Consider the following 12,051-nt stretch of genomic DNA (forward strand, 5'->3'; position numbering starts at 1 on the left):
TTTGAAGAGCCCCATTACTGTTAAAGAAATTGAACTCTTCCATTAAAAAAATCTCGGGAATTCCTTGGTGGTCAGGTCAGTGGTTAGGACTCGGCGCTGTCACGGTCGGGGGCCCAGGTTCAATCCCTGGTTGGGGACCTGAGACCTGAGATCCCACAAGCCATGCAGCACAGGAAAGAAAGAAAAGAAAGAAAGGAAAGGAAAGGAAAGGAAAGAAGGAAGGAAGGAAGGAAGGAAGGAAGGAAGGAAGGAAGGAAGGAAGGAAAGAGAGAAAGAGAGGGAGGGGGAGAGAGAGAGAGAGAGAGAGAGAGAGAGAGAGAGAGAGAGAGGAAGAGAGCAAGAAAGAAAAGAAAGGAAAGAAAGCAAGCAAGCAAGAAAGAAAATCTCCAGGCCCAGATGGTTTCACTGGAGAATTCTACCAAACATTTAAGAAAACTTAACACAGTTCTATATAGTCTTTTCCAAAAGGAGGGAACACTCCCCAATTCATTTTATAGGGATAGTATTACCATGATACTAAAACCAAAGAGAGTACCACAAAAAACAAAAAACCTACAGATCAATATCTTTCATGAAAATAGATGCAAAAGTCCTTAACAAAGTATTAGCAAATAGAATTCAGCAATATATAAAAATAATTATACACCATGACCAAGTGGGGTTTATTCCAAGAATGCAAGGTTGGTTCAATATTTGAAAAATCAATCAAGGTAATCCATATTAACAGGCTAAAGAAAAAACATCACATGATCATATCATTCAATACAGAAAAAAGCATTTGACAAAATTCAATATCTGTTATAAGTTGAATTATCTCCCCCCTTCAAAAAATGTATGTTGAATGCCTAAACCCCAGTGCCTCAGAATGCGACCTTATTTGGAAACAGGGTCTTTATAGAGGTAAGCAAGGTAAAACAGTCACTAGGGTGGGTCCTAATCCAATATGAGTGTTTCCTTATAAAAAGAGGAAATTTGGACACGGAGCCAGACACAGAGGGAAGACAATATGAAGACACACATGGAGAATGTTATGTGAAGACAGAAGATTGGAGTGACACATCTATAAGCCAAAGAACACCAAAGATTGTTGGCAAACCACTGGAAGCTAGGAAGAGGCAAGGAATAATTCCCCTACAGGTTTCAGAGGGAACTTTGCCTTGCTGACGCCTTGATTTTGGACTTCTAGCCTCCAGAACTGTGAGATGATCATTTTCTGTTGTTCTAAGCAGCCCAGTTTGTGGTACTTTGTGATAGCAATCCTAAGAAATTAATACAATGATTCATGATAAAAAAAAAAAACCTCTCAGAAAAACAGGAATAGAGGAGAACTTCCTCAACTTAATAAAGAACATCCATCCAAAAACCTATGATAATATCATACTTTATTGTGAAAGACTGAATGCTTTCTACACTAAAAGGATAAGGCAAGGATGTCCACTCACTACTCTAATTCAACATAGTGCTGGAAACCTAGCCAGTACTGAGAAAAAGAAACAGAAGACGTATAGATCAGAAAAGAAAAAATAAAACTGGCCCTATTTACAAATGACATTATTGTCTACACAGAAAATCCTAAGAAATCTACAAAAAAGAAAAGAAAAAAAACAAATTCCTATCACTAGTAAGTTCAGCAAAGTAACAGAATACAAGATAAATATACAAAAATCAATCGTATTTCTATACACTACCAATGAACAAGGAGACACAGAAACCAAAACTACAGTGTGACTTATAATCACTCAAATAAAATGAAATACTTAAGTATAAATCTAATAAAATATATTAGGACCTAATGTATGCTGAAAACTATACAATGTTGATTAAAGAAATCAAAGAAGGTCTAAATCAATGGAAATTTATACTGTGTTCATGGACTGGAAGACCCAACATATAATAAAGATATCAATTCTCCTTAAACTGACATATAGGTCTAATGCAATTGCTAGCAAAATTCCAGTCAAAATTTTGGTAGGTATAGATAAAACTATTCTAAAATCTATATATACAAAGGCAAAAGAAATAGAACAGCTAAAACAATATTGAAAAACAATAAAGTTGGAGGAATCACTCTACCCAATTTCAATACTTTTTATAGCTACAGTAACTGAGATAGCAGGAGGCATAGACATGTAATCAGTGAAACAAAACTGAGGACCCAGAAATGAATCCACACAAATATGTCCAACTGATTTTTTTTTTTTTTTTTGCAGTACGCGGGCCTCTCAGTGTTGTGGCCTCTCCCGCTGCGGAGCACAGGCTCTGGACCCACAGGCTCAGCGGCCATGGCTCACGGGCCCAGCCGCTCCGCGGCATGTGGGATCTTCCCGGCACGGGGCACGAACCCGTGTCCCCTGCATCGGCAGGCGGATTCTCAACCACTGCGCCACCAAGGAAGCCCGCTATATAACTTTTTAAAATACAAGATAAATTCTTTGAGACCTAGGACTGGCCAAAAAGTTCTTAGACCTGACAACAAGAGCGTCATTCATAAAAGGAAAAATTGATAAACTGGACTTCACTGCTCTGAAAAAAACCCTGTTAAGAAAATGAAAAAAAAACAAGCTACAGAGTAGGAGAAAACATTTGCAAACCATGTATCCAACAAAGGACTGGTATCTAGAATGCACAAAGAACTCTCAAAACTCAATGGCAAAAAAAAAAAAATCCAATTAGAAAATGGGCAAAAGAAAGAAAGAGATATTTCACCAAAGAGGATATACAAATAGTAAATAAGCACATGAAAAGGTGTTCAACATTAGGGAAATGCAAATTAAAACCATAATATCATTATATACCTATCAGAGTGGTTAAAATTAAAAAGTGACAATACCAAGGGACTTCTCTGGTGATCCAGTGGTTAAGATCCCACGCCTCCAATGCAGGGGGCACAGTTCAATCTCTGGTCAGGGAACTAAGATACCACATGCCGAGGGGTGTGGCCAAAAAAAGTGACAACACCAAATCCTGGAGGGGATGCAGAGAACTCCTCATACATTCCTAGCAGGAATGTAAAATGGTACAGCCACTCTGAAAACAGTTTGGCTGTTTCTTAAAAAAGTAAACATGCAATGACCATACCACTCAGCAATTTTAATTTTGGGCATTTATCCCAGAGAAACACACCAACTCCATACATGTATATTTATAGCAACTTTATTTGTAACAGTCAAAAACCAGAAACAATGTAGATATCCTTCAATGGGTAAATGGTTAAGCAAACTGCAGTACATCCATACCATGTAATACTACTCAGCATTAAAAAGGAATAAACTAGGGCTTCCCTGGTGGTGCAGTGGTTGAGAATCTGCCTGCTAATGCAGGGGACACGGGTTCGAGCCCTGGTCTGGAAGGATCCCACATGCCGCGGAGCAACTAGGCCCATGAGCCGCAACTACTGAGCCTGTGCATCTGGAGCCTGTGCTCTGCAACAAGAGAGGCCACCATAGTGAGAGGCCCGCGCACCATGATGAAGAGTGGCCCCCGCTTGCCACAACTAGAGAAAGCCCTTGCATAGAAACGAAGACCCAACACAGCAAAAATAAATTAATTAATTAATAAACTCCTACCCCCAACATCTTAAAGAAAAAGGAATAAACTATTAGTATATGCAACAACACCTGGATGAATCTCCAAAAATTATGTTGATTGAAAAAAGCCAATCCCAAAAGGTTATATACTATATTATTTCATTCATATAACATTCTTGAAATTAAATAAATAGAGAACAGATTAATTGCTCCAGGGGCTAAGGTGGGGATGGGGATGGGAGGGAAATGGGTGTGGCTATAAAAAGGCAACAGGAAGGATACTTGTGGTGGTGATGGAAACGCTCTGTATCGTAACTGTATCAACGTTAATACCCTGGTTGTGAAATTGTTTTGTAAGATGTTACCATTGGGGGAACTGGACAAAGGGTACAGTATTGTTTTTTACAAGTAACTGCATGTGAATCTACAATTATCTCAAAAAGAAAAGTTTAATTGAAAGAAAAAAAAAGTTCTTATCGTGCTAGCAGCATAAAAGCAGGCAGAGGGCCACTGGCCAAAGTTTGCTGACCCCTTTCCTGGTTAGTTATATTATGGCAAATATCTTCTCCCAGTTTTTGGCTTGAATTTATCTTCCTTTATGTTATCTTTCAAAGAAGATAAATTCATAATTTTAATTCATCCACCTATCTTTTTTTTTTTTTTCCAGTTAACTCTTTATGCCTTAACAAGTCTTATTCTACTCTGAGGTCCTAAAGATATTCTTGTACATTTTTTCCTAAAAGTTTTAAAGTTTTGTCTTTCACATTAAGTCTCTAGTCCATCTAGAGTTTATTTTTTATTTTTTTTAAAATTTTATTTATTTATTTTATTTTTGGCTGTGTTGGGTCTTTGTTGCTGCGCACGGACTTTTCTCTAGTTGCGGTGAGCGGGGGCTACTCTTCGTTGCATTGCGCAGGTTTCTCATTGCGGTGGCTTCTCTTATTGCAGACCACCAGCTCTAAGCGCATGGGCTTCAGTAGTTATGGCTTGCGGGCTCTAGAGAGCAGGCTCAGTAGTTGTGGCACATGGGCTTATTTGCTCTGCGGCATGTGGGATCTTCCCGGACCAGGGCCCAAACCCGTGTTCCCTGCATTGGCAGGCAGATTCTTAACCACTGCGCCACCATGGAAGCCCTAGAGTTTATTTCTGTGCATGAGGTAAGGCAGGGATATAATTTCGTATTTTTCTACATGAATAAGCAATTGTCCAGATTCAATAACTAAAGTGTCCATCCTTTCACCAGAGATGTACAACTCTACCAGAATAGTTAGTAGTTTCTGCATTTGCATAAGCCTCCTTTAGGGGCTTTCTATTGTATTTTATTGGTCAAACTGTCCAACCCTAGGCCAATAGTACAACGTCTTCTTGTAGGGCAAGGCCTCCCATCTTTATTTTCAGGAAGAAATGTCTTAAATATTCATAGACTTTTGGTCCATATAAATTTTAGAATCAGCCTGTGGGAATTTTTATTGAAATTATACAGAATCAAAAGATTAATTTTGGGAGAATGACTCTTAAATAACTCTTATTATCTTCCTATCCATGAACATGAAACTTTTCCTATTTTAGAATTCCTTAAAGACTTTCAATAAAGCTAAATTATTTCCCCCAGATAGGGCATGAGCACCTTTCACTGGATTTATTCCTAGGTACCTTAATTTTTAAAACTGCTGTTTGCTTTTTTTGTTTGTTTGTTTGTTTTGGGTTTTTATTTTTGCCATACGCGGGCCTCTCACTGCCGCGGCCTCTCCCGTTGCGGAGCACAGGCTCTGGACGTGCAGGCTCCGCGGCCTGCGGGATCCTCCCGGACTGGAGCACGAACCAGCGTCCCCTGCATCGGCAGGCGGACTCCCAACCACTGCGCCACCAGGGAAGCCCTAAAACTGCTCTTATAAATGGTATATTTTTAAAGTTATTTTGTTGTTTATTCATGGAAATATAAATTAAATTGATTTTTATATACCTGATATATATCCAGCTACCTTGTTAAAATGTTATTTCTAATAATTTACATATTATTTAAGTTTTTCTATGTAAAGAAACATCATCTGTAAATAATGAGCTTCATTTACCCTGTTCCAATATTTATGATTTTCCTTTCCTCACTAGATAAAACTAGACTTCCAGTATATCCTTGTCTTGTTCTTATTTTTAAAGAGAATGCTTATAATGTTTTTCTATTAAAATATTATTTTCTGTAGAGTTTTGGGAGATTGCCTTTATCAGGTTAAGAATAACCTTCTATTTCTAGCTGCTAAGAAACTTTATTTTTTAAATCATAAATTAGTAGTGAATTTTATCAAATGCTTTTGCTGTGCCTATTTAAGACGATCATATGGTGTTCACTCTTTAATCTGTTAATGTAGTGAAAGATTTATCGTTTTTCATTCTTGTTTTCTTTCTTTCTTTTTTTTTTTTGGCTGCACCATATGGCTTGTGGGATCTCTGTTCCCTGACCAGGAACTGAACCCAGGCTTTGGCAGTGAAAGCCCAGAATACTAACCACTAGGCCACCAGGGAACTCCTGATTTATCATTTATCTAATATTAAGCTACTTCTGCATTTCTAGAAAAAAAATGCAACTGCCATGATGTATAATACTATCTTCATTAGCCAATATTGACTTCATTTTGCCAATATTTTGTTTAGAAACATTGCATGTGTATTCATGTGAGTGAAACCAGCCTGCAATTTTTCTCTCTTATGCTCTCCTGTCTGATTTGATATCAGGGTTATATTGGCCTCATAGAATGAACTAGCAAGTATCTCATTTATTCTTTAGAAGAATTTATATAATATTAGAATTTTCTGTTCCTTGAAAATTCAGTAAAATTTGCCTATAAAACCATCTGGGCTTGGTGTTTTCTTTATAAGAAGATTCTAAACTTTGATTCAACTGCTTTACAGATATAGGACTAGCAGTTTTTTTATTAGTTTTGAAAATGATATACTTTAAGAAATGTGTCCATTTCTTCTAAGTTTTCAAGTTTATTACCGTATTAGCTTATATTTTATTATCTGCTACATCTATAGTTATGATCTTTTTATTACTAATGTTTACCTATGCCCTTTTCTCCTTTTTTCTTGATTAATCATTCCAAAGGTTTTTCTGTTTCATTAATCTCTTTAAAGAATGAAATTTTGACTTTACTGATCCCTTCTATTGTAGCTTTGTTTTTTTATGCTTCTTGTTTTCCCCCCTGAGATGTAACTGACATATAATTGTGGCTTTGTTTACTAAATTTTAAAAAACTTTGTTTTAAAACTTTTGTCTGGGCTTCCCTGGTGGTGCAGTGGTTGAGAGTCCACCTGCCGATGCAGGGGACACGGGTTCGTGCCCCGGTCCGGGAAGATCCCACATGCCGTGGAGCGGCTGGGCCCGTGAACCATGGCCGCTGAGCCTGCATGTCCGGAGCCTGTGCTCCGCAACGGGAGAGGCCACAACAGTGAGAGGCCCGCGTACCGCCAAAAAAAAAAAAAAAAAAATTTGTCTGTTCCTTATTTGGGTTTATTTTTACTTTTTATATACTTCTTCAATCAACTCTAAGCTCATTTATTTTCATCCTGTCTTCTTTGCTCATTTAAGCATTCAATATTATACAGTTCCCTATAAGTATTGCTTTCGCTGTATCCCACAACTTTTTTTTATATATAAATTTATTTATTTTATTTTTAGCTGCGTTGGGTCTTTGTTGCTGAGCGCCAGCTTTCTCTAGTTGCGGCAAGTGGGGGCTACCCTCATTGCAGTGCACGGGCTTCTCATTGCGGGGGCTTCTCCTGTTGCAGAGCATGGGCTCTACGCACGCAGGCTTCAGTAGTTGCGGCATGTGGGCTCAGTAGTTGTGGCTCGCGGGCTCTAGACTGCAGGCTCAGTAGTTGTGGTGCACGGGCTTAGTTGCTCCGAGACATGTGGGATCTTCCTGGACCAGGGCTCAAACCCATGTGCCCTGCACTGACAGGCGGATTCTTAACTACTGTGCCACCAGTAGTTAAGTAGGGAAGCCCTATCCCACAACTTTTGATGAGAAAAACTTTCCTTATCGTTCAGTTCTAAGTACTTTTTTTTGGGGGGGGCTGTGCAATGCAGCATGCAGGATCTTAGTTCCCCGACCAGGGACTAAACCCGTGTCCCCTGCAATGCAAGTGTGGAGTCTTAACCACTGGACGGCCAGGGAAGTCTCCTAAGTACTTTTAAATTTCTCTTATGATTTCTTCTTTGACCCATGTGTTGTTTACTTAGGAATATGTTTTTAGATTTCCAGATGTATGGAGATTAGTGTTCATCTTTTGGTTACTTATTTCTAATGCAAAAGCACTGGGAATGTTCCTGAGAAATGATAGCCATCCCAAAAGGAAGAAGGCGAGCCTCTTAACACCCTTTTCTAGTACCTGGTTCTGGCATGACAGTACTCGCCCGTCCCAAATAACCCTAAAACTGGATGAACTATATGAATTAACCGTTTCTGGCACAGGCTAATGATACTGGGTAGCAGAGAGCAGTTTGCCTGAGAAAAGGAAAGCACAGCCGGTGAGCCCACATTTACTCTGGACATTTTCCCAAACCACAGCAAAGGCAAGCAGAGCTTGGGCAGTCAGTGGCAGTCTTCCTGGGCAGAAGAAACCCAGATAAGAGTTTTGGTGCCAGGAATTTGTGAGACAGGGTACCAGAGAGAAAGGAGTCAGAGAAAAGCCCCAGAGATCTAGAGGCTGACCCCAGGTCCTTGGCCGAATCCTAGGCTGCCCGTGTGCAGGGCAAGTTCTGGGAGGCCTTCGAGAGAAGAGCTGCTGTAGAAGGTAGAGGACAGGGAGCTAAGAGAGGAATACAGGAATCAAAGATCTCACGGTGCTGGGGAGACAACAGAGTTCCGACCCGGCCAGAGTGCAGAGACCTTGGTAAGCACCCTGAGACCCTCACCCTTAGGAAAAGGATTTTGCCCAAAAACTATGGCTCAAACTGAAGTATACTAATTCGAACAAAGAAAACCAACCTTAATAAGATCAGAAGGCCAGCTAGTGTTCCATTTTTGCTAGGAAAAAATAATCAACACTATTTAGAGAACATAATATAAAGTCTCTACAATACAACATCCATAATATCCAACATACAATCAAAAATTACCATATTTGTAAGAAGTCTTGACCCTTAAGCAAGGAGGTAAATGTCACTAGAAGCAGAGCCACTAATGACCCAGCTGTTGGAATTGGCAGAAAATGATTTTATAACTACAGTAAGTATGTTAAAGAACATGGAAGAAAAGGTAAACAAAATGGATGAAAAGATGGAAGAGTTCAGCTGAGAAATGGGGAAAAAAGAACCAAACGGCAGTTGAAAACTACACTATCTAAAATGAAAAATGCATTAGCTGGGCTTAATAGCAGATTGGACATAACAGCAGAAACGATTAGAGATTTCCAATACAGGTCAGTTGGAAAGAGTGGGGAAGCTGTGGCCATACCTATACTGAGAGCAGTTGGCAAGGTGGTGTGAATATCTTCAGCGGCTCACAGGGCAGCTTCAGGAGAGATTGAGGGCTGGGTTCAACTGAGAGAGGGGTTTTGCAAGATATGACCTAGTAAGCTAAGGGAATTCAGGTCGTTTGAACTAAGGTAGTTATAACTACGGAATCTAAGCTAAGAAGGGATGTGATGGAGCAAAGAGTGTTGAATAATGAAGAAATGGTGAGGCAGTGGATTTTGGGTCCCAGTGTGTCTAATCATTAGACTGGGGGCTTTAGAGCCTTGCTACTCAAAATGTGGTCCCAGGACCACCTGGCACTTGTGAAAAGTCTCAGGCCCTGCCCCAGATGCACTCAATCAGTATCTCTGCAGGTGAGGCTCAGCAAGCTGTTTCCCAAGCTCAGCAGTGTTTCTGACGCTGTTCAAGTTTGAGAACTGCTCCTCCAAAGTAAGAGAGCTGCAAAGAAGGCGACAGGGGCAGAGTGGGATGCTCGAAATGGATATTTTGGAGATGTTCGGTTATGAGCAATGACAAGGTCTGAGATATAACTCAGGGAATGGGAAACTGTGACTGAGTGGAAGAAAAGATCATTAAAGATAAATGCTCTAGAAATAAGGGGCCAGGCTCTTAGATCATTCACAGGGACACAATGTGAGTGTCAGTAAGAGAGAAAGACAGTGAGTCAGAAGCTGAAGTTATCAGGGGAGCATGACAGCGAGAATGGCAGATGACTGCAACCAAGAAGGTCAGTACATAGCATAATCTGACAGCCTGCCCTTCCAAGAGCTAGAGTTTCAGGAGAAGGGAAAGAGAATAGTTTGGACTAGCAAGGGGAGCCACCTCTGACAATCTTACTGTGGTGATTCCTATCCACCTCTCAACTCCCATCTCCAGCTTCTGCAGCAATGGCTGACCTTGTTAACTGCCTGCCAACAGGCATTCTCCCTTCCCTTGCTGACAAGTTTAGCAACAATGTACCTATTTTAAAATAAGCTATATTTTCCAGCCTCCTCTGCACTGAAGGTCACCAGTTGTAGTTCTCTCCAGCACAACAGGAGTAGAATTGTGGTCAGGCTTCTGAGAATGCAGCTTTTATGAGGATACAGCCTCTCCACCCTCTGCCTCTCCCCTTCTTCCTGCCTGGAACTCTGATAACACCATGGAGTGCCCATACCAACCTTGGACTCCTTACCTCCTGAATTCTTCTACAGGAAAGAAAAACAAATAGCTAACTTGTTTAAGTCACTGTCGGCTGTATATATGAGGAAATCAGAACAACTCAATCGCTAACAATTCAGGCTCTGAAGTGAGATGCTTTGCTCCTGGTTCACCTTTACCTACCGAGAACGGGCCCACCTCACCGGAGGGAAGCTCCCAGGGCTTAGTTACGGGCCTTCTCGTCTCTGTCCACAAAGGCAGCCCCCACCAGGCGCTAACCCACCATTAACTCTCCCCTTGCAATACCTCACATTTGTCTTCCTGCCAGGAAGGACCAGATTTTATTCACTTTTGTCTTACTTACCCTCACACCAGCACCCAGAACAAGGCTGTGCAAACAACAGATACTCGATTAATGTCTGCTACGTTAAACAAGTAAAAGCCTCAATTTCCATAACCCACGTTGAAAAAGCCCTGACTGAATTGCCTAATAACCCTTTTTTTGTCCTTGCTAAGAATACAGCCTTCCTTTCATTTCAAAATTCCAAGTTTTCCATACTAACCTTGCTTCCAACCGTTAAAGGTCATAAAAGTTCCCAAATTTCATCCCAGCCCCTGCTCTGTCCACAGTACGACTGGGATGGAAGGAGGAGGAAAGTCCAGAAAGCAAAGTCGGCCAAGCTCTGAAGAGTGAGCACAGAGCAAACCAGAGCACAGAGAGGCCAGACACCTACCAGCAGTTCCTGGGTCCACTCAGTCACATCAAGGGTCCTCTTGGGAGACCTGTTGGAATTCACGTACAGTTTTCGTTTGCGGAAGAGCTTGCCATTCAGCTCCTGGATCGCAAGCGCCACTTTCTGCATGGAGCCCACATCTACAAATGCGAAGCTGCAAAGGAAAGAGAGGGCAGCTCTGAGCCTGGCTCAGAGCAGAGCCACAGGAGGGCACCAAGCCCAAGCCTAGGAAAAGTCTCCTCTCCCCTCTGTGGGGACAGGAGAGGAGCTGGGCTGACACTAACACACCAGGAGGCCACAGTGACATCCACATTTGGGCTGGGATGGGCAGTGGGACAGCCTGTCCTGGGTGTCCTGGGGATCAGGAGACACATGCTGACCCTATCACCGTATAACATAGGGCACGGCTCTGGGCTTCCTTCACGCCACTCCCCACAAAATTTCAAAGCCCTTTTACTGCCTGGAAAATAAGAAAGGGAAAATATGAGTAGGTCCAGATTTCAGGGGCAACCAAGGCTGAGGGAGGTACAGTAACTTGCCTCGAGTCAGAAACCAGAGCAAGGACATGACCAAAAGCAAACCCAGGTCTCTGGACTTCCAAACCAAGGCTGTATGGATAAGGCAGCGTTAGCTGCCAAGTCAGAGGGTTGGACGTGGAAAGGGGGTTTCCCAAATGTCACTCTGCCAAGTCGCAGTGGGTGTGGCTTTGGGAGTTGTTGAGCTAGTCTGTAACATCAGTGCATCAGCAAAATGGACAAAGAGGAAAGGAGTTGCTTCCCAAAGAAAACAAAGGAAGAACAGTCATTACCATTTGCAGCCATTCTGGATTTTGTGGACATGGAGAGGGTTGAAGTCCTTTAGAAGGCACCGAATTTCCTCCTACAATGGCAGGGTTTAAAAGAGAAAGAGACCCAGAGACAATACTTACAATCAGTTCTCAATGTTTCAGATCCCCAATCAGCTAATCTGTAATCAATTGAACACAGACTTAATGAGAACCTATGACGTGCTGAGCGTGTGCCAGGCTTTGTGCTCAGTGATGCAAATACAGAGACAAGAAAGATATGAGCCCTGCCTTCAATTGAAGCTCAACAGACGTGTGGGGTACAGACGAGTCCATCAAGTAAGCAGACCATTTCACCAGAGGGTGCAAAATGCCACAATGAGGAAGTAC

The 12,051-nt window shown here is 41.5% G+C and overlaps 1 protein-coding gene across 6 annotated transcripts in view; it reads right to left on the bottom strand.

Moving 5' to 3' along the window:
- The window catches only part of TDRD10 (tudor domain containing 10), a 97,226-nt gene that overhangs the window by 26,080 nt on the left and 59,095 nt on the right, over window positions 1–12,051 (bottom strand). For 5 of the 6 annotated variants that reach the window (XM_060137742.1, XM_060137727.1, XM_060137748.1 and 2 more), the window contains 2 exons: window positions 11,686–11,756; window positions 10,878–11,031 (listed from right to left, as the gene is read on the bottom strand). In XM_060137742.1, coding sequence (XP_059993725.1) covers window positions 10,878–11,031; window positions 11,686–11,756 — 225 coding nt within the window. The remainder of the gene's footprint in view (window positions 1–10,877; window positions 11,032–11,685; window positions 11,757–12,051) is intronic. The other variant, XM_060137759.1, reaches the window with a different exon arrangement.

This window comes from Lagenorhynchus albirostris, chromosome 2 (assembly GCF_949774975.1).
Source record: "Lagenorhynchus albirostris chromosome 2, mLagAlb1.1, whole genome shotgun sequence".
Classification (NCBI taxonomy): domain Eukaryota; kingdom Metazoa; phylum Chordata; class Mammalia; order Artiodactyla; family Delphinidae; genus Lagenorhynchus; species Lagenorhynchus albirostris.